Source organism: Amblyomma maculatum, chromosome 8, assembly GCF_055883805.1.
Source record: "Amblyomma maculatum isolate TAMU_Amacu chromosome 8, ASM5588380v1, whole genome shotgun sequence".
Taxonomy (NCBI): Eukaryota; Metazoa; Arthropoda; class Arachnida; order Ixodida; family Ixodidae; genus Amblyomma; species Amblyomma maculatum.
The window spans coordinates 1,168,023-1,191,560 of NC_139351.1; the positions used below are offsets into that span (position 1 = coordinate 1,168,023).

The 23,538-nt window shown below is 42.9% G+C and overlaps 1 protein-coding gene across 5 annotated transcripts in view; it reads right to left on the minus strand.

Moving 5' to 3' along the window:
• The window catches only part of LOC146180432 (receptor-type tyrosine-protein phosphatase T-like), a 680,195-nt gene that overhangs the window by 96,123 nt on the left and 560,534 nt on the right, over positions 1-23,538 (minus strand). For all 5 annotated transcript variants that reach the window (XM_084576027.1, XM_084576026.1, XM_084576025.1 and 2 more), the window contains one exon: positions 15,869-16,004. In XM_084576027.1, coding sequence (XP_084432153.1) covers positions 15,869-16,004 — 136 coding nt within the window. The remainder of the gene's footprint in view (positions 1-15,868; positions 16,005-23,538) is intronic.

The window sequence follows — 23,538 nt, forward strand, 5'->3', positions numbered from 1 at the left end:
CGAGTGCTTGCCAAATGCGCTCCATCCCAACCTTATTCTTGTTGTTATTTTCCTTTCATGGTCTGGATCTGCGGTTACTACTTGTCCTAAGTAGACATATTCGCCTATTACTTCCAGTACTTCGCTACCTGCTGTTCCTTCCCAAAGCTTTTGCACATTATCGTAGTCTTCTGCATATTGATTTTAAAGCCTACCTTTCTACGTTTCCTGTCTAGGTCATCAATCATTATTTGCAGTTCATCGCCCGAGTTGCTTAGCAAGGCATTGTCATCAGAAAATCGCAGATTACTGATGTATTCTCCATCTGCCCTTATTCCTAACTGCTCCCATTCCAAGTCTCTGAATACTTCCTCTAAACAAGCTGTGAATAGTACTGGGGAGATTGTGTCTCCTTGACTAACACCTTTCTTTATGGGAATTTTGTTACTTTTTTTGTGCAGAACTATGGTTGCTGTGCAGCCACTATATATATATCTTCCAGCACTTTCACGTACGGCTCGTCTACCCCCTGATTTCGCAATGCCTCCATCACCGCCGAAGTTTCAGCTGAGCCAAATGCTTTTTCGCAATCAATGAATGCTATGTATAAGGGCTGGTTATATTCCGAGCATTTTTCTATCCCCTTAGTGATGGTATGGTAATTATCGATAGTAGAGTACCGTTTCCGAAACCCTGCTTGATCCTTTGCTTGATTGCAGTCTAAGGTTGTCCTGATTCCATTAGCGATTACATTAGCAAATACCTTATACGTAACAGACAGTAAGCTGATTGGTCTGTAATTTTTAAGGTCCTTAGAGTCCCCTTTCTTATGAATGAGGATAATGTTTGCATTCTTCCATGGTTCCAGTACCGTCGATGACACCAGGCACTGCGTTTACAGGGTGGCCAGTTTTTCTAGCATGATATCCCCCCCGTCCTTCAGCAAATCTGTAGTTATCTGATCCTCTCCAGCTGATACCTCTTTTCATAGTTTCTAGTGCTTTCTTGACCTCGTCCTTCGTCACTGGTGGAACGTCTGTTTTTCTCGACCGCCAATCTCATTACGGTCCTGACTACTTTGGCTACTGCAGAGATCTGAATAGAACTCCTCGGCTAATTTGACTATGTAGGCTATGTAGTCCATATTCGTGATCATGCTGTGTTTATTCTCATCTCCTAACCTGGCAAAGAAATCAGTATGGATACACCCCCCCTCTTCTACCATTACGGTAGGTGCAGAAATTATTGTAATCTAGTAATGCTAAGCTGGATTCTGAGTCACTGGTGTAGACTGTTCCGCAAAAATTGTTATTTTGTAACTTGGTGGTGACAATGCCGATGACAACAAATGAAGAGTCTTGGAGTTCACTGAAGAAACTTTACTGAGCTGACTTGCGCCTGCAAAAGAACTCAAGCGATCCGGTGACAGCGATAGCAACAATGCGCTCGGTGGTCATCAAACTAAGAATGCCCGGCCGTTGCACTCGTCAACGTCCAATTTAACGGCGGCGAGGAAACATCAAGATAAAGCCACAGACGCTGGCTAGCACGATCTCGAACATTGCAGAAAAGACATGCGAGTAGCCGGAATCTTTGTGGCACATCTCGACGCATCTTGCGCAACAAGAAACTGATAAAGCGGTGTCTCGCGACGACAAGCGTGAACAAACAAAGAATACAGAAACTATCTGTTCGCCGCAATCACAGTGATAAGGCCGCATGACGGCGGCGTTTGAAAAAAAAAGAAAAACAAATAAAAGGTTTGAAAGGTTCCCGGCAGTATCCCCCCCCCCCCCCCCCCGAACTACTCCGCGTTCTCTATCGACATTGAAGAACTGTATTATTCGGTTCCTCCCCAAGGACTTGTAAGTACTGTCAGCGAAAAGACCCAGTCCACTGGTGAAATCCGCTTTCAGAATGCAGCAGGTGTAAGCGTTGACAGTTTCAATTTGTAGCTGGAATGCAACCTTAACGCGACGGCTGTTTTATACGAAGGAAAGTTCTATATTCACAAGAAGGTATTGGTTCTTCTGTGGCACCTGTCAATTGCTGATATATTTATTTTGGTTGTGGGAGCCGACATCTGGCACCAGATTGATAATCCTCACGTAGTTTCCATACACAGGTACGTCGAAAAATTTCTTGGTTATTCTAAACAACATTTCACACAATGAGCTGGGTGATGTTGTCGCGAGGACCATGTTCTTGTTCGCAGACCACAGCCAGGGTCGCCGCTTCGCCAAAGAGGGCCCAAGAATGTGAACTCCAGTCCTCGAATATTAGGCTGGTAGTTTCTAAAGAAGGGTTCTGTTGGATGCATAATCCCCGTTCAAAGATCCCATTTGACAGAGCACATTCAAAGCTTGTGAAGAGGACGATCATTTCTAACTCCCTGCAAGCGGCTTTGAACAAATAATGCCCCCACATGGTTTCCTCAAGCGAGCAAGTTGAGCGGCTAAGAGATGCAGGATACCCACCGTTGATGATTTCTTCTGTGTGCGAAACCTTGCTTCAGAAATTTAAACAACGTCCCGATACCAGAGAACGCGTTTCGCGTAACTGTGTCATGGTAATACCATATATACACAACGTTTCGCGCAACATTAAGAGAGTAGCGAGCAGACATAACGTTCAGGTCGTATTCTCCGCTCCTTGAAAACTTTATAAACTTTGTGCTATATACAACAGAGAAAAACGACCGGCTTCTACAAGGAATCATCAGAAAAAAATCACCAGGTGTAGGACTCGTGTTGTGCACTAGGTTCCCCTAAGCTGCGGGCTCATATACATTGGACAAACTGGTTGTTTCAATCAGCGGGTAAACGAATACTGCGAAACCTGCGCAACGATGAAGGCAGCTTCCTGGTGGACCATTGTAAAATGTGCTTAAAGTGCCGTCCTGTATTTGAAAAAAACTATTTTCTCGAGTTTATGACTAGCAGCTTACCGGTATCGCTCAAGAGGAAAGTATACAACAGTTGCATCTTGTCTGTATACACCTAGAGGGCTGAAACGTGGAGGCTAACCAAGAGAGTTCTACTTAAGTTGAGGACAACCCAGAGGGCTATGGAACGAAAAATGGTAGGGGTAACATTAAGAGATAGAAAGCGTGCAGAGTGGGTCAGAGAGATAACTCAAGTTACCGACATTCTAGTAGAAATTAAGAAGAAGAAATGGACATGGGCAGGACATGTAGTGCGAAGAGAGGATAACAGATGGTCGCTGAGGGTAACAAACTGGATTCCAAGGGAAGGAAAGCGTAGCAGGGGGCGGCAGAAAGTTAGGTGGGCGGATGAGATTGAGAAGTTAGCAGGGGTCAAGTGGATGCAGCTAGCACAGAACCGAGTTAAGTGGAGAAATATGGGAGAGGCCTTCGCCCTGCAGTGGGTATAATCAGGCTGATGATGATGATTTTCTCGAGTAATTGAAAGGATAGAATCGAAAGAGAGATTATGGAAGTGTATTACAGTAAAAAAGAAGGAAACAGATGTGTGCGCAAGCCTTCCATTATGCTTAGCAGCGAGGAAGTGTCTTTCCTAGAAGGTTTTACATAGCTAATAGGTTGTTTTTGACGATGTACCGGTGTAAGCGCGGATTTTGTTTCGTCTTTTATACCATTTTCTTCTTTTATACTTTGGTCTCATCACTTAATTTTTCACTCCTTCCATGTTTCTTGTTGGTCATAGGCTATCAGTGCGCACGCGGGTATTTTTATCATATTTAAAGGTTTTTGTTTTGTTCATGGTTTTGTCTTTTATGCCTTTGACGCAGACGTTGGTCTAATTGCACATATTGTTTCACCTTTTTCTACGTTTCCTGTTGGTCATCATATATGACTTCTTATACGGTTGATAATTATTGTTTCAGATTTTGATGTTTCTGACTATGTCATGCCACGGCCGGTCTCGAGGGAGAGCGCGTTTCTCTCTTCTCTAACGGCCTCTCCAATGGGGTCTGTTTCCACCGCCCACCGCGCCTCGATGGGGTCGCCACCGCCCCACTGCTGCTCCTCCGCTACAGCCGTTCACGCGCAAGGGAAACGCGCGCTCGCTTTATGCTCTGCCCGCGTCAGTTGCAATCGGTAGGTCCTGATATTTCACCCCTTATGGCTTATAGGAAGAAGCCGTAATCAGCGTCTGATTTATCGTGTATGAGCAATAAAATAGTCAATAATGCGCGCACGCGCCTTCATCAGTGCTGTCGCGCACGGTCGAATGAAGTTTCGGGTGCACTTACATCAATACTTTTTGCCCCTAAATTTTTCACAAAACTATATGTAAGCTAAACATTTCGACAGATTTGCCTGTCTGGTTGGGTTGATAACTAAATAAGACTTGAAATTTCTCCAACCAACACTTTTATTTTATAAAACCCGACGTTTCGGAGCCGGCTCGGCTCCTTCTTCAGGGGTGCATGACGCGGGGCTGCGTGCAGCTATAAGTAAAGGAATGGTCGAGGGGGAGAAGAAGGTGGGGGGGGGGGAGAATGGGGAGGGGGTGGAATGTGTGTGAAAGGAATGAGAAGGAAGGAGGGGGGTTTAGACGAGTGAGGGTGCCGCAGGTGCAGGTGTGCTCGCTGGCGACTTTTTTCTTTTCTTCTGTGAAGTGGCCAGGAGAGAGCGAAGACCTTGCAAGTATACAGCAGGGAGGTTGCCTGTTGTCCGGTTGATGTTATTTGCGGTAGACTGTATGTGCCATGACTCGAGGAGGCGTCTTTTGCGGTAATTGGTCTCGGTCTCCAAGATGAACGTTTCTTCGAAATTTATTCTGTGGTCGGAATCTTCTGAATGTTCACCTATGGGGTTGCGTTCTCTTGAAAAATTTCGTACATCGTTCTTGTGTTGCCGAATTCTTTCTTTTAGGTTTTTTGTTTCGCCAATGTAGCTAGCATCACAGTCGGCGCAGGGAATTTTGTAGACAATGCCTTGGGCTCTTTCTCTTGGTGGTCGATCTTTGGGGAAGGGTAGCAGGCTCCCCAAAGTGTTTGAAGGCTTGTGCGCCACTCGAATTCTCTCTTTTCTAAGAATACGGGCGATGGTTTCGCTGGCGCCTCGGACATAGGGGACAGTGACGTACTTTTGAGATGTAGTTGTTTGCTGCTGGTTATTTTCTTCCCGGGGCCTGTCATTGCGTTTTTGGCGGCGAATGATTCTCCGGATAAATTTTTTTGGGTAGCCGTTCATGGTTAGTTCCTTGAATATTAAGCGTTTTTCGTTTGCTTTGTTGGGCTCTGTGGTGCAATGTGTTTCCACTCTTTGTAATAAGGTCTTCACAACTGACGCTTTATGCCATAAAGCGTCAGTTGTGAAGACCTTATTACAAAGAGTGGAAACACATTGCACCACAGAGCCCGACAAAGCAAACGAAAAACGCTTAATATTCAAGGAACTAACCATGAACGGCTACCCAAAAAAATTTATCCGGAGAATCATTCGCCGCCAAAAACGCAATGACAGGCCCCGGGAAGAAAATAACCAGCAGCAAACAACTACATCTCAAAAGTACGTCACTGTCCCCTATGTCCGAGGCGCCAGCGAAACCATCGCCCGTATTCTAAGAAAAGAGGGAATTCGAGTGGCGCACAAGCCTTCAAACACTTTGGGGAGCCTGCTACTCTTCCCTAAAGATCGACCACCAAGAGAAAGAGCCCAAGGCATTGTCTACAAAATTCCCTGCGCCGACTGTGATGCTAGCTACATTGGCGAAACAAAAAACCTAAAAGAAAGAATTCGGCAACACAAGAACGATGTACGAAATTTTTCAAGAGAACGCTACCCCATAGCTGAACATTCAGAAGATTCCGACCACAGAATAAATTTCGAAGAAACGTTCATCTTGGAGACCGAGACCAATTACCGCAAAAGACGCCTCCTCGAGTCATGGCACATACAGTCTACCGCAAATAACATCAGAGTGTAGTTGAGTCTAATTGGAGTAGACTCCCCGCACCACTAATGTATCGAGGGTAGAGAGAAAGATGAGAAAAATAGGATACAAAAATAAATAAATGACAGATTGTCAAAAGGAAATAAATTAAAATAAATGTAGGAAAGATTGGGATTGTGAGGAGGAAATGTGAGGTGGCACCATCTAACGTCCACGGCCAAGGGAACGAACAGGGATCAGCGGGCATTTATTCAAATAATAGAGAAAAAAAAAATTTCTTCTTCATTGTCTTCTGATCTTGTATTTCCCTTTCGAAGACGGCCTTTTCCTAATCTTCACGTCTTCCTGTCTTGTTTTCTTTCTTCTTGATCTTGTGCTTTTCCTCTTTGCTTCTGTTCAGTTGTTCTCATTATAACATTCCTCTTCTACGTTGTGTTTTCGGACTTTGTCATCTTTGACTTCTTTCGATAACTTCTTTTGTTGTCTGTTTATTGTTCTATAGTTGTTCTGTTGTTTGTGTTGTTTGTATAGGTTTTGCCACCTCCGAAGCATGCTCGCCCCTCGCCAAAGGCCGCAGGGGTAACTTCTGGTGCCAAAACTGTGCCTAATCATATGATTTTTCCAATATTATCTCTACCATTTCGTTGATAACATTCATGTTGTTTTCTGTTTTTAATATTTCTGGTTTTCGTTTCACTGGATTTTGCCCTACGAGTTTCTCTAATTTTTTCCTTTGTTCCTCTGTCAGTAAACAGTCTTCTAAATAATGATCAAAATTTGTAGGTATTTTGCCACATGAACATCTGGTGTTATCGCTTATATTAAATCTGGCTAAATAAAATGGAAATCTACCATGTCCTGTTATTGCTTGAGATTGGTAGTGATCGGTTGGAAAATGTCCCGGAATATGTTTAACATTTTTGATCCAATCATAAGTATATGTATCTTTACCATCTTTGTTCCATATGATATTCCATTTTTCTAGTATTTTTTTTTTTTTAATTGTTTTTTGATGAATTGCTTTGTGATGGGGACAGCTATTTCATCCCCCTTATCCCAAGCTCCTTTTGCTAGTTCGTCTGCTTTGTCGTTACCTTCATTTCCACTATGTCCTCTTATGTATGTCAAAAATATCTTTGATGTTTTGTTTTTTAGTAATTGATGCTTTATTTCTTGAACAAAAGGATTGTTACTATTTGGATTATTGAGTGATTTTAGAGTACTGAGGCTATCTGTTATTATTTGGTAAGTTTTTCCGTCCTTTTTATTGTTGATATACTGTACTGCCTCTTTGATTGCAACTGTCTCTGCTACAAAGTTGTTACTATAACTGGGGAGTTTAAATTGTTTGTACTCTAACATTATCCCTGATTTATCAAATACTACGAATGCTGCACCATTTTTTACTTGCATTACGTTTCCTTCTGCATCTTTGTTTTGAGTTTGAGATCCATCTGTAAAAATGTTGATATCTGTTTCAGTAATTTCTTCTTGGAATTCAAATTTCGGTCTTTCTGATGGGTGATATTCCCATATATCATGCTTATCTACTATTTCTTCACTTGCTATTTCCATAGTTTCCCATTTGAACAGTTTCTCCTTCTGCATGATTAAATATAGTTCGTTTTCTTGTTCTATTTTTAAGGTAACGGGAGGAATTCCTGCTAGTATATTAAGAGCTACATTTGGAGTTGTTCGATAGGCCTTTGTTATTAGAATTAATGGAATTCTTTGAATGACGCCTAGTTTCCTTTTGTTATAAACTCTCCCATCATACCAAACTGGGGATGCATATACTATTTGTCGCTCAATTGCTTGTAAATAAATTTTCCGTAATATCTCTTTTTTGATTCCTTTTCTCACTCCTGTGAACCTAATTAAATTTTTTGTTAAGGTTTGAACTTTATCTTGTATATATTTTAAGTGTGGTAAAAATGACATTTTCCTGTCAAATATTACCCCCAATATTTTAAGTTCTGTTACTACTTTGAGTTTTGCAGCATCCATTTTTATATTTGGTGGATGTGTGCCATAATCTTTACCTATTGTGAGTACCTTTGATTTTTCCGGATTAAATTTCAAGTAATGCGTAGTTCCATACTCATGTATTCTCTCTAAGATATCATTTGCTTTCTTTTCTAAGTCTCTTCTTGATTTGTATTTGATTGTAACGATAATGTCATCTGCAAAAGCTTGCAGATGTGTTTCCGGTGGTTTTTGTATATTGAATATACCATTAAGAGTTAAATTCCAATAAAGGGGACTTAATGGAGAACCCTGAGGTGATCCTGTATCTAAATCTCTTTCTATGTTTCCAGTTTCAGTTTCGTATATGATTTTCCGTTGTCTTAACATACTGTCAGTTACTTTTATTAAATTGTTATAGCATTTCAGTAATTTTAGCTTTCCTGTTACAATTGTTGGTTTGATAGAGTTAAATGCGTTTTTAATGTCTAAAGAAACTATTGCTATGCCGAGGTGATCGAGTTTTGCTTCAGTTATTTTCTTTTTGATTTCCTTTAATGCTGTTGTGGTTGATGTTCTATGTTTAAATCCGTATTGATATTTTTCAAATAGGTGATTTTTATGAAGGTAATGATAAATTCTGTCTTTAATCAGCTTTTCGAATACTTTGCCTAGAATTGAATTTATTGCTATAGCGCGATATTTCTCTATTCCTATTCTTTTTTGGAAATCTCCTTTTGGTATTAATACAATTTTGGACGTTCTCCATTTCTTAGGAAAGTATCCTAGCTTTAAGCAGGAATTAAATAGGTTATTAAAGTATTTGCTTTGTGTTTTATATAATGTTTGTACGAAGGTAGTGTTGATTTTGTCAGGACCTGGAGTGACATTAGTTCTTAGGTTTTTTATTACACCTTCTATCTCTGTTGCAGTGAACTCTTTGTCATCTATCAAATTGTTGCAGTCTAAGTCATCCGTTCCATCTGCGTGATCTTCTGTCTGGTTCTTTTCGTTTCTTCCTGTTTCAAATAAAGCATCCAAAATGTATTCAATTGTTTCCGTAAAAGTGTTTGTTTGTTGTCCATCTGGTTTTACTAGACTTTGAATCTGAAGTGGAATTTTCAATTGTTTTCTCGCTATTTTATACGGGAGTGTAAACGGGTTTTTCTCAATTTTTTGACAAAGTCTGTCCCAACTTTTATCTTTCGCATCTTGTAACATATTATTATACACTGTGTGTTCTCTATAGTATTCTTTTTTTTTAAATTTGCCTCAGTTCACCTTTTGTTCTCTGATATCTTCTCCTCATGGCTCTTATTCTTTTCCTTTCTACTTCGAGGTCAACTGACCACCATGAATTTAGTTTATGCTTACTGTCTTTTAGTTTCGTTTTATATTTATTTTGTAGTGTTTCAATTTTTTCGTATAATTCTTCGACGTTATTATCAATTTCTTCTGGGGTTTCGAGTTCAAATGTTTCGTTAAACCATTTATCTTTGCTTAAGTGTTCAAGAATTTTTTGATTTGCTTTTAAGGTTAAGTGATATTTTTCAGGTTGATTAACATTCGAGATTGTTGTTTGTATATAACGATGATCACTATAATTTATCTCTTTCAATACTTCCCATTTACTTACTTCTGTTTGAAACTGTTCGTTAACTATTGTTATATCAATCCAACCTTTTGCTCTCGATGTTTTGAAAGTTGGTGGTGAATCTCTTTCATTTAATATGACGAGGCTGTTCCTGATAATGAATTCCAGTATTTCTTCGCCTTTATTGTCATTTTCTCTGCTACCCCATACTGTATTTTTTGCATTAAAATCGCCCATTATGATTATGTTTTCTTGCTGGAATTTCACTATTTCTGTCTCCAAAGTATTAATAACTGGAATTATGTCGTCATTCGGTGGGCAATAGCAATTGAATATTATAATTGATTTATTCTCTTTTGTGATTCTAGCTATTATTATGTTACTGGTGGTTTTGATTGGAAAAATCTGTACATTCTCATCATGAATAATTATTGCAGTTTTCGGATTATCTGTGGATGCTATAATTTTTTGTTTGATGGGGAATGGTATTATTTGATTATTGTAATGATATGGCTCTTGAATTACTGAAATATTGTGGTGATTTTCATCATTAAAATCTTTAAGTGCTTGATTTGCCTTGAATGCACGTGCTAGATTAACCTGTATAATTTTTAGCATATTGCTGTCATTTGTTACTTGCACTGTTTTATTTGATAGTTGAGTTTGTTGTGATGTGTTTTTAGTATTAGAGTAGCCTGCTACCGATGTATTCTGTGCCATGTTGTTGACGAGATTTTTATGCAAGTCTTTGAATTATTCTTGCTTTCTCTTCTTCCTTTTTCTTCAGGTATACCGGACATGCGTATGAAAGCATAGAGTGGTGGACCTTTTCTGCCGGCACTCCTGCCTTGTGACACACTGGACAAAATGCCTGGAGTTCACATTCTCGGCTCTGATGCCCGTGTTGCCCACAGTTGTTGCATCTTGGGTCTTCTTGACATCCAAATGATCCATGATTGTGCGTTGCACATTTAAGACCCCTGTTAACGATGATGTTGTCAAAAACAGGTGTTCTAACCCAGCCAAGATTCAATGTGCGCCTGTCTCGGAGTTCTTCGTATCCATTCTTGTTTACCGCTAGAATGACCGTAGTGCCGTTGCGACCCTGGTACTGCTCTTTCAGTTCGATGTCTTCAGGGTTGCACTTGAGGTCATTCTGAAAGATGAGTTTGTCTACGACTTCTTCCTGTGGTATGTCTTTGTCGATGCCAACGAGCTTAAGCTCAAGTCGGCGACCCTTGGGCTTCTTTATGTCCAAATTCTTTAACTTTTCTTTTTCTTCGATGTAGCTTTTCAACCGATCAATGGAATCGGCATCTGTTGATGTGATGATCACTCCTTCTTTGCCTGGCCGCAATGTGGTGTCCTTTATCTTTAGCTCCGTTGGATCGATTTCCTTCTTTAGAACGTCCATGATTTTTTCCTTCGTCAAGGTTTTCGACGTGACGATTACTGCCGTTGTTTCTTTCCTTTTCATTTCTGGCTTTTCCACGGGTTTTTGTATCGCCTCTGCATAACTCTGAGGGGAAGTTGGTCGTTGAAGCCCTGCAATCTGTCCTTTTAGAAATTGGTTTTCATGTGTTGCTTCAAGCAACATAGACTTCAGTTTTGATACTTCTGTCAAGACAACATCGAGTAGGCTTGCTGCTGTCTCATCTCCCTCTGATATGACCGAAATCCTACAAAGGGCTCTCATGATGGATTGATCACTTTTTGCCATTTTTTTTGTAATGGACTTTATGTCTTCTCTCCATGGGGTAATTGATGGATCTTCTTTGTCGCTTGCGCCGCTTGCGACGCTTGCATTACTTCTCCCAGGAGTTTCGGCTCGAATTGGTGAGTTGTTGGGAGGCTCATGTAGCTTTTCTTGATTCAGTGGCTGCTCGTCTTCTCCAGACCTCCATTGTTGGTCATTCTGTTCCTCATTATCCTCTTCGTTTGGCTCGTTGTCCTCTTCGTTTGAGTTTTTTGCGAGTTGTTGGCTCTCTTTTTTTCCTTTTTTCCGTTGTTCAATACTTGATGTTGTCCTTTCTTGATCTTTTTCCTCTTGATATGAAGAGGTGTCCCTTCTTCTTTGTTTGGTAGTTTTCTTGGTCTTCTTCTTTTTACGTTCTCGTTTTGAGTTTTGCGGTTCCATCGTATCTGTCAGGCTGTCGGTGCTTGAGTAGAGAAACTCTTCTCTCCTACTCATTGCGTATTTTTGAGCGGTGCTCCCACGATGTCGTGTCTTCCTTCAAGTTTCTGTTCTTCTGATTGGCTTGTCCTCAGTATCCTCAAGACTGCTTCAAAGAGCCCGTTTTCCAGCTCTGGGACAAAATTCTTTCTTTTCCTTTTTTCCTTTTTTTTTTCCTTCTTTCTTCTTTCCTTCCTTTTCTTTCCCGAATTCAGTCAAATCCGCAAATAACATCAACCGGACAACAGGCAACCTCCCTGCTGTATACTTGCAAGGTCTTCGCTCTCTCCTGGCCACTTCACAGAAGAAAAGAAAAAAGTCGCCAGCGAGCACACCTGCACCTGCGGCACCCTCACTCGTCTAAACCCCCCTCCTTCCTTCTCATTCCTTTCACACACATTCCACCCCCTCCCCATTCTCCCCCCCCCCCCACCTTCTTCTCCCCCTCGACCATTCCTTTACTTATAGCTGCACGCAGCCCCGCGTCATGCACCCCTGAAGAAGGAGCCGAGCCGGCTCCGAAACGTCGGGTTTTATAAAATAAAAGTGTTGGTTGGAGAAATTTCAAGTCTTATTTAAAACTATATGTACCATTTTATGCAGTGTGCCTTTGAAAGCTGTAAGCAGGTATAGCGCGACCTGACGCTAGCATGGCAGACTATTCGGTGGATATTCTGTCAACCGCTGCCGTTTATTCGTTTAAAGCAAAAGAGGCACTGACGAAAATTCATAGCACGTCTCGGATTCAGAGTAAGGAACAAAAATTTACGCATACAGTTAAAATTTCAGTTGTCTAGTGAAGTGGGCTGTTCTAGCTTCGTTTAAAACAAAACAAAAGAAGATGTATACGTAGTCTCGCGACTGACGCACACGTAGACAGTCGTATTCAGTTTAATACAGTGATAAAAAACAACATTTAATCAAGGAAATGGGCATAAGCGGATACGCATAATTGAAAAGAGCGGCAAGCAATAAAAAAAGATGTCTTTCAAAGTTAACAGATTGCACTCATTCATCAAAACGATACATGCGGCTAGAAAATTAGTCTCAAAATCTTTCTGGACGGTTTGTGCACATAAAGAGCTGGCCTTTCTTTCCTGTCTGTCACTTTGTTAGCATAAGTGACAAAATTATTTTCATCTTCGGTGACCTCGATGGTTTCTCATCTAGCGCTGAAAGACGGTTTTCTATTGATGCTGTAATGTTTGCCTTGAAGAAGCTAGAAGAAGAACTGCTCATTCAATTTTTTTATTCATCTTCTTGTACAGGCTTGGGAAAAAATTCAGATTAAAATGAACAGAAGTAGCTACCATGCCGCAATACATGTCATATGCTTGTCAAACGTTTGCTGAGCGACAGTGTTTTTTTAATATAAAGACTCCATTCACGTGTGTGGCACGTTGACAGGATGCCGCTGCAGCATGTACCTTCTGTAATCTTTCATTTAGGGGCTGCACTCACCACGGAACCCGCGGGCGACAGCGCGAAACCAGGCAAAAGCCACCCGCCGCCACTGAAGCAGATGCGGAGCGAACAGTGAGCAGGTCGCGCCGCTTGCGGCGGCGGAGAGCGTGACTCAAGGAGAAAAATTCTCGTTGTTCACGCGGCGATTGAGAAGGCCGTAAGAAAGAGCGCGCGCTCGAGACCAGCCGTGGTCATGCTTGATTTCTTAGTGTGCTGGTGTAGAGCGAAGGAAAAAAAATGTCCGTTGTTTTCTTCCTGATAACTTCGTTAATTATTGATTAGATGGTTGTTATCGTCTTCCTTCTTCTGTAGATCTGATGTATTGCGTCAGCTGTTTCTCCGCGAGCATGCGATAGATGTGTGATTTGCATGTGTGATACTGCCTGGTTGGCTACGACAGGTTTCATGCGAAATAAAATTCAATTGTTAGTGGCGCTATAGTCCTGTCATTCATGTGACTTCTTTGTCTTCGTCCCTCGCGCCGTATTTTTTTTTTGTTCACAACGTACCATCTAGACCAAACAAGAGTTCTACTTGGAAGAACCGGAAGTGGACACGGAAAAGCCCTACGAGGAGACTAAAAATGAAATTGACTTCATACCCTGTTCTAATCCTGGCATTGTGCAGGGTATAGAGGTAATCAGAAAAGTGCCATACAGGGACCACATAATGTTGATGTGTCGAATTATTCTAGACTTGAAGAGGTAACGGAACAATTAGTACTGAAGAAGTAAATGAACAAATTAGTGGTAACGAAAAAAGTAGAATTCAGGCTCTCGCTGAACATTAGGTATTCAGTCTTAACTGAGGATGCCGACCTTAGCCTAGAAGCCATGAAAATAATTTCAGAGTTATCAATAATGAATGCGCGAAAAACTAGGTGGTACGATAGATAGAGAGAGAACACCGGTGAACCTTCTAAGGAGACAAAACATTTGATTTAGAAACACTAAAGTATGAAAGCCTCCAACAGAAAAGAAAGGATAGAACTGGCAGAGATATTAAAGTTATTCAACAAGCGCAAGGTGGCCGACCTGAGGACATGGGGAAAATTGAGCATGCTCTAAAGAACGAGCGTAGCTTTAAAGCGTTGATGAGAAGATGAGCTTTTATTTTTAAGGAATAACAGCGCGGGGACGAGGGGCAAGGAAGAAGACATCACCTGCGCTGAACTTCGCTTCTTCCTTGCCCTTCCTGCGCTTCTTCCTTGTCCTTCGTCTCCGCGCTGTTATTCCTTAAAAATATGTACCAACTAGCTCAACTTTCCGTGTTATTGAGAAGATGGGCGTAGGCAAAAATTAGATGTATGCGCTAAATGACAAGGCTTGCGACGTCGTATACCGATATAGACAAGATAATCAAGGTATAGTCGAGGGGTTCTATACCGACTTATCCAGTATCCAAAGTAGTCACTACAATAATAACTTTGGCAATAGTGAAGAGCAATCAGTGATGAAGTACGAGGTTACGAAAACTTTCAAAGCTATGAAATGTTGGAAAGCAGTTGAACGATGCTCAGCAGGCAAAAACCTGCGGAACCAAACATGCTACGGAATTCCCACTGACTTTTGGCAAGTGCTATATTGTGCAAACAGGCCAGCGTTTGAATGAAAGGCTGCTCAAGCACCGTACTACATTCGCAGCTCTGATGGCCGGCGGCCACTTTGCGGCACATTGCCGCCAATTACGTCATTGCGCTAGCTGTGTCAGCTTTGCAATTCCAAAGAGCTTTTAGTTCAGTGTACGTGCCGTCGACATAAGCTACGAACATTGTGATGCTGCCGGATAAAACTGTTTGTCTTCACAACCTCGTGATTAGTGCGTCGGAGACGTCGCTTGCACTAAGTAGAGCACAGATGGCTGGTGGCAATGCATCTGTTTGTTTCGATGCTTTCCGACAACCTAGGTGTCCCATAGAACCGAGAATGGAGAGGGCTTGCTGTTATACTCTGGGCGACTGGGGCCCGCCGCAATGTTCTTGCAGACATGAGTCGTCGTCTTGCTAGCTGCGCAGTCGGAAAAACGGGATTTTCGACAATAATGACTCTAGAACCCCACATCTGTACCACTGAAGTTGGCCGCCGCCTGAGGCGGTAACCTCACTGATGCTGCCGCCGTCATGACGTTCCGATGTTGAACGCGTGAACTATTCAGGACTCTCGCCCTTATTCAGGTGTCAGCCAAAATTACATCTCATGCTTCACGCGTGGCATGTAAACATTAGGCGTGCACATGCTATGGTTGCGCCACGCCCTCCGTGCTTGGCGGCAAGAGCAAAGCTCACACACCAACAACATTCTTGCATCGCGATTGTGGCTGCGATTAGCTTCTTGTTTATCGCATCGATAAAATATCGGCCGAACAAGTTTAGCTTGTAACAAACAACCGAGCGAAGATAGCAAACGGAAACGACAGAGCAGCGCCTCTGTGATATTCCCGAGCAGAAACTTTTACTGGGAACCAATGTTTTTTATAGTTTCTCGTAGTCATTGCTGTGAAAAAAAAAAAAAAAAAAACGTTTTTAAGGACGTTAAATGCCACGCGTTCTCTGGAGTGAGCAGAATATCACGCCGTCGTAAAAAATGCCCAAACTTACAACATTTTTCACTTCTAACAATCTTGGGGAAAGTAGGATGCGGTATCTCAAATTTCACTGTGTTACCGCTTCGTACGGGAAGGGACAAGTGCAGGCTTCCATTTTTCCCACTACTATCCAAGCACTTGCGACGAAAGTTGACAACATTCGAACTAAAACTGGCGTACGGCTTTCCGACAGAATGAGCTGTAAACCCTCAAGCATATACTTACCAGAGACTCCACAAGGTTGACCCTACTCTGCCGCATGGAGTGCAGTTGGGACACAAGGTTGACCTCCCCCTCAGCTTCAGCCTGGGCCAGCATGCTGTCCACCAGGATCAGGGTGCCTGTGCGACCGATTCCGCCGCTTTTCGAAAGGAAATAAAAAATGCAAGCAAACGCTTACAGTGAGTGAGTACACTTAGAATATGGCAATAATGGCATATGAGTATACATTGAGAATGCCATGGAAGATGCTTATGAAAGCATTCAGGATATGAAATATGAAATTTATGAGGCCATATATTGCTGAACGGTTGATATCAAGAGCTCCAAAGATTGCGGGTACACAAATGAGAATAGTTTACATGTATAGATTTCGAAATATATGCTTAGAAAATGAAAATGAACTGGTATACATATATGGTGCCTACAATACCTGATTTCACCTGCATGACATCAATGCTTACAGCAAGAGCTTGGTGAGTCGAGCAGGAGAAAAAAAACATGTGTTGTATTTGCATTGCTCCCTCTTTCCAGGGTCACCGTACCTGTCCTGCATGTCCGCTAGAGCAGCTGGCGCTGGTCTTGCGGATGGATGCTGGAGAGAGCGGTCTCAGGAAAAATAAGGGTTTCTCAGTCGCCACCGCTATTTGCTCGGCCCGCTTTATCAGGCGGCGCTGATTCGTTGACTCGGTGTCAGCACCGAGCCAGGAGGACGGAATGGGGAGATTTACGGGTGGAACGGCTGGTGTCGTATAGGCCCAAACTGAACTCTGTAGTGTAGCTCTACATTGTTGGAAGCTGGGACATTTCTGTGGGTAGCGGGTGGGGGAGAACAAGTTATTGTGGTTAGCATAATTCTGAGTGGATAGCTGACGCCATGCCACAGCTTCGGCCTTGGTGAGCGTTCAGGGTGGCAGGTTCTTCTTTGTGTGTGGTAATATTGCGTGACGGATATGTAAGAGCCGCGCCTTCTGTTTCTACTTCACCCTCTTTGAAAGCGGCCGGAAAGTTGTGGCTCGGGACATTCTCGTCGCCAGGAAGGGAGGCTTGGAACATACTGCACGCTGGAAGCCTGCAAACATATTGCTTTTTTGCGAAGGCACAGCTTCAGAATTGTAATTATGTATGTCAGGCTGAATTCTTCATGTCATCATCATCATCCTTCTCAGCCTGACTATACCCACTGTAGGTCGAAAGCCTCTCCCATATTCCCGGTCCTGTGCGAGCTGCATCCACTTGACCTCTGCGAACTTCTTAATCTCATCCACCCACATAATTTTCTGCCGCCCCCTGCTACCCTTTCCTTCCCTTGGAATCCAGTTTGTTGCACCAAGCGACCATCTGTTATCCTTTCTTCGCACTACATGTCCTGCCCATGCCCATTTCTTCTTCTTAATTTCCACTAGAATGTCAGTGGGAGACCCACTCAGCACGTTTCCTATCTCTTCCCGCTATAACTATCATTTTACTTTACATAGTCCTCTGCGTTGCCCTGAACTGAAATGGAACTCTTTTTGCAAGCTTCCACGTTTCAGCCCCATAGGTGAGTACAGGCAAGATGCAACTGTTGTATACTTTCCTCTTGAGCGATACCGGTAAGCTGCTAGCCATAATCTGCGAGTGCTTGCCAAATTCGCTCCATCCCAATCTTATTCTTGTTATTTCCTTTTCATGGTCCGGATCTGCAGTTACTACCTGCCCAAAATAGGTATATTTGCCTACTACTTCCAGTGCTTCGCTACCTCACATAAACTGCTGTTCCTTCCCTAGGCAATTAAACATTATCTTAGTCTTCTGCATATTGATTTTCAAGCCTATTGTTTTACTTTTTCTGTCTAGGTCATCAATCCTTCTTTGCAGTTTATCTCCTGAGTTACTTAGCAACGCAATGGCATCAGCAAATCGCAGGTTACTGAGGTATTCTCCATGTACCCTTATCCCTAACTGCTCTCATTCCAAGTCTCTGAATACTTCCTCTATACAAGCTGTGAATAGTACTGGGGAGATCGTGTTTCCATGCCTAACAACTTTCTTGGCGGGAATTTTGTTACTTTCTTTATGCAGAACTATGGTTGCTGTGCATCCTATATATATATATATCTTCGAGCACTTTCACGTGCGGCTCGTTTATAGCCTGATTTCGTAATGCCTGTATGACAGCCGAGGTTTCTACTGAGTCAAATGCTTTTCCATAATCAATGAATGCTGTGTATATGGTCTGAATATATTCCGAGCATTTTTCTATCAGCTGATTGAGGGTATGGATATGATCGATAGTCGAGTATCCTTTCCAAAAACCTGCGTGATATTTTGCTTGGTTGCAGTCTAAAGTTGCTCTGATTCTAATAGCGATTACTTTGGTAAATACTTTATACGTAACAGGCAGTAAGCTAATTGGTCTGTAATTTTTCAAGTCCTAAGCGTCCCCTTTCTTATGAATTAAGATATTGTTTGCGTTTTTCCATGGTTCCGGTATCGTCGATGACACCACACATTGTGTATACATGGTGGCCAGTTTTTCCAGCCCGATATCCCTCACCGTCCTTTAAAAAATATATAGTTACCCGATCCCCTCCAGCTGCTTTTCACCTTTTGATAGGTTCTAATACTTTCTAATGAAGCAAGAGAGTTCCAGAAACCCATTTACTTCTGCTTTATTGATTATGCGAAAGCGTTTGACTGCGTAGATCACAGCATATTGTGGCAAGCTCTCCAAGAGATGGGAGTTTCAATTCACCTCATCTGTCTCCTCAGGAACCTTTATGAAGGGCAAGAGGCCACAGTCAGAACTGGGCATGGTCTTACTGATTGGTTTCCGATTGAGAAAGGGGTGAGGCAAGGCTGCATACTGTCGCCCTGCCTATTTAACCTATATGCAGAGTGCATCATGAGGAAGGCCGGTCTGGACGAGTCTTCAGCTGGAGTGAAGATTGCTGGAAAACGTATCAACAACCTTAGATATGCGGATGATACCACCTTAATGGCAGAAAGTGAAGTGGAACTCAAGAGACTTCTGATGCGCGTACAAGAAGAGAGTGAGAAGTTTGGGCTTAAACTGAACATTAAAAAGACGAAGATCATGGCGTCTTGCCCTATCAAGTCCTGGAGCATCAATGGACAAGAAGTGGAAGCTGTGACAGATTTTCTGTTCTTGGGCGCCAAGATTACCTCGGAAGGAGACTGCAGCCATGAAATTAGGAGACGCCTGCTTCTGGGAAAGAGAGCAATGGTTAGCCTTGACCGCCTAGTAAAGAGCAGAGACATTAGTCTGCCAACCAAGATCCGTATAACCCGTGCTATGGTCTTTCCAGTTGTGATGTATGGATGCGAGAGTTGGACTGTGAAAAAGGCTGACCGCCGAAGAATTGGCGCGTTTGAATTGTGGTGCTGGCGAAGACTCTTAAGAGTTCCTTGGACTGCCAGAAGATCAAATCAGTCGATATTGTCGACCATAAACCCTGACTGCTCATTGGAGGGTCAAATTCTAAAGTTAAAGCTCAGCTACTTTGGTCATCTGATGAGAAGAGAGGAGTCGCTGGAGAAAGATTTGATGTTCGGAAAGGTTGAGGGTCGCCGGAGAAGGGGTAGGCAGCGAACGCGATGGTTAGATGGCATTCTCGAGGCATTGCAGATGAAGCTATGTGATGTTAAGAAGATAGTGAGAGACCGGAAAGCGTGGCGTGACATGGTCCATAGGGTCACGAAGAGTCGGACACGACTGAACGCCTGAACTGAACTGAATACTTTCTTAGCTTCGTCCTTCGTCACTGGCGGAACGTCTGTCTGCTTTTACCGATCACCAATCTCATTATTGTCGTGACTTTGTTGGATGCTGTAGAGATCAGTATAGAACTCCTCGGCTACTTTGACTATCTTGTCCATATTTGTGATGACATTGCCCGCTTTGTCCCTTAGCACATACATCTGATTTTTGCCTATGCCGAATTTCTTCTTCATCGCTTTAAGGCTTCCCCCGTTCTTTACAGCATGTTCATTGTTCTCCGTGTTATACTTCCTTATATCGGCCACTTCTTTGATATCTCTGCCAATTCTATCTGGTCTGTTGGATTGGAAAATTTTACCTTTTTGCGTTTCTTAATCAAATCCTTCGTCTCCTTAGACAGCCTACCGGTATCCTCTCTAACTATCCTACCGTCTACGTCTACGGCGCACTCAGTAACGATATCTCTGAAATTATTGTTCATTGCTTCTAGAGTAATTTCGCTATTCTCTGCTCGAGCTAAATATCTATTCTGCAGCAAGATCCTGAACCCTTCTGCCCTCCCCCTCACCGCAAATTCGTTGATAAATTTCTTTCTTACTAATCTCTTTCGTTCCCTTTTCAGATTTAGACTAATTCGAGACCTTACTATCCTGTGGTCACTGCAGCGCACCTTCCCGTCATGTGTACCCGTATAAAAGCGAGTGCTATCGCGGTCTATTCAGCTGATTACCCAAACGGAGGTTGTAATTATAACTGAGTGGCGTTAGTACCTGTGATCGGTAGGCCCATAGCATCTCTGCCAGATGGATATTTTGCATTGTCGACATAAAAGACTCTTTTTCACTACGGCTTTGGCGCAGGCGTGCCTTGACCCTTTGCTGATCTACGGCCAATGCGGAGCTGCGGGTGGCTGTTTTGTTGAAAGCGCTTAGTCTTAAGTATTTAGCACGAGAATACGACGGACGGACTCCGGTTATTTCTTGTTTAGATGACAGCAACCCACTGCCACGAGGCTATGGAAGCGTTATCAGAGAATTTGAAAAAGGCGGAAAACTGGCTTTCAACGTTCAGACATGACATAGTTGCACGAAATAGGCACACACACACGCACGCACGCACACAAACACACACACACGCACACACAAGACAGGACGAGCGCAAATTACCAACGGGCTAATTAACGCGCAATACGAATTAGCCCATTGTTGTGATTTGCAAGGACGAATGAATAATACCTGGCAAGCATGAGGCAGCAATGGTGAGGAAAACATATGCAGCACCAACTCGCCCCTCAAGCTGTTCTTTTTAGGAAAACCTTAAATTACGCGTTGCAGGATCTTTTCGCCTTGAGAAAATTTGCGACGATGAAGGCACGGATAGCTCCCTGTCGCCATAGTCATCATCTTCGTCAACCGGACTATATTCATTGTAGGGCGAAGGCCTCTCCCATTATTCTCGAATTAATCTGGTCCTGTGCCAGCTGCATCCACTTTACCCTTGCGAACTTCTTAACCTCATCAACCTACCTAATCTTCTGCCGCCCCCTGCTACACTTTCCTTCCATTGGAATCCACTTGCTTACTATTAGAGACTATTGCTTATCCTCTCTTCACGCTACATGTCCTTCTGAATTTTGTGTGGGCGAGTCGCTGAAGCATCGCGCAGAACAGGAGCGCAAAAAAGTCAGGACACAAGGAACACATAGTAACAGGACTAGTGCAGAATACCAACTGAATTTTTATTGAAAAACAGGCCGTAATTTATACCTCTAATCACAAAAGACCAGTAATCTAGAAGCACAGCATAATCATTGCCAGTACGAAAGTCAACTTATTAACCGGCGAATTTCGGGGGCAATCAACAGACACTAAGGAGAATTTAAAAGATTAGACAACCAGCAGTTCCGAGTTATCATCAAAGCAAAAGCAGAGTGAGAACAACGGTCAAAGATGAGTCACACAACAGAAATCACTAAACAGAAACAAAAAGAAGTGTAAACGGTTAAAAAAAATAAAGAAATAAACAAAAATAAATAAATAAAGCAGAGTCGGAACGTCATAGCAAAAGCATTGTCGGAACATCATAGCAAAAGCAGAGTCGGAGCATCGTAGCAAAGGCAGAGTCGTAACATCGCAGCAAAGCAGAGTCAGCACAGTAAAACCATAAAAAGAAAAACAAATGGATACCTTAGGCAAATCTTCACATAACTTCGCGAAGGCAAGGTGAGTAGAAAAAAAATAAAAAAAAGAGAAAGGACCACATAAAAACGTAGGCACATCCCCGCCTTAAAAACAAAACCAAATCATTTAAATTGATCAGTCCAAAAAGGCAATTTATTTTTGTGACAAGCGAATTAACGGAGTGCTGAGGCACCACTCTCCACCCATGTACATCAGCCAGGCCTCCCTTTCATGCTGGTCTTTTGCACGTGCCCTTAACTCTGATTAATCGTTCACATTTAAAATCGCACTCAGGCCCACAATCAAAATCACAACCACATTTTTTACATTTCTTGCAGTGATCGGCAAGATGGCCGCCTGCATTGTTGTCCACACACCTCCTATGCTCTCTTATTCTGTCATTATTACATCGGCCAGTCCGGCCGATATAGGAACTGGCACATAGCAACAGAATCTCGTAAACCACACCATTTGCAAAAGCTGAAGCTTTCAACGCATGTTTTTTGTACAATCTTTAAGCTTTTCCTTTTTCTATCGAAAAAAGCTGCATATGCCAGACATTTTCCATTGCGCCGACAAAAGCAAGTTCACCTTGTAACGCTTTGCTATTGTCTTGAGATTGTGTGAAAGCTTGTGGAAGTACGGCATCACGTGCACCGGTTGCCTTCCTTTGTCGCGTTGGCGTGGATTATTGCCTTTCAGTTTCTGTAAAAGGCTCTCACAAACGCTAGAAATTAGATTGGCTGCATAGCCTGCTCCCTCTAGTCGTTCGACCTGCGCATTGAAACTATCCTTCTGACAATGCTCACAGCTTTTTGTGAAAGCTGCACGAAGGCTTTTGGAAAACATGCCTCGCTTCACCAGCTTAGAGTGGGCGCTGTTAAACGGAAGTGGTGCTTTTCGTGACCGCGGGCTGTAGAACCAACTTAGGTGGCTCTGAGAAGCACATAGGCATAAATCTAGATATACTGAATCCTGTCATTTTCAGCTGCTTCCCAAGTGAAAGTGAGGCAACCTGACAATGTTTTGAAAACATGCAAGATGACGGGATGCGAAGAGAGGATACCGATGATCGCTTAGGGTAACAAACTGTATTCCAAGGGAAGGAAAGCGCAGCAGGGGGCGGCAGAAAGTTAGGTGGGCGGACGAGGTTAAGAAGATCGCAGGGGTCAAGTGGATGCAGCTAGTACAGAACCGGGTTAAGTGGAGAAATATGGGAGAGGCCGCAGTGGGTATAGCCAGGCTGATGATGATAATGATAATGACGGGACGTCCAGTGACCCCTCTAAAACTACAAGATAGTCATCCACATACCGGAACACCCTTCTCACATTATTCCGGTGAAGTTCTGCCCCTATTCGTTGGTCGATTGCCTCCCGGTATATGTTGCTTAGGACTGGTACAAGGGATGAGCCGATACATATCCCGGCCCTTTGCACGTAATGCTGGCCGTTGTGCCTGATAACCGTTGACTCTAGGTAGAACTGGAGGAAGGCGAGGAAGTGTCGCAGCTTAGGCCTGTCGCATTTTGAAAACGAATCACTCCCGTAGAATCCACCTTGTCCCTGACGGCCTTGAACAAACCTGAGTGCGGCACTGAATAGAAAAGATCTACATCAATGGAAAACACGGACGTTCGTGATGTCAAAGTTCCCAACTCTTCAATAATTTCTGAGGAGCTGCTCATCAAGAAAGGGTCGTCGTTATCTAGGCTGTTCAAATGACGCTGAAGGAAGCTGCCCACTTGCATTTGCCACGTCTCCTTCTCAGTG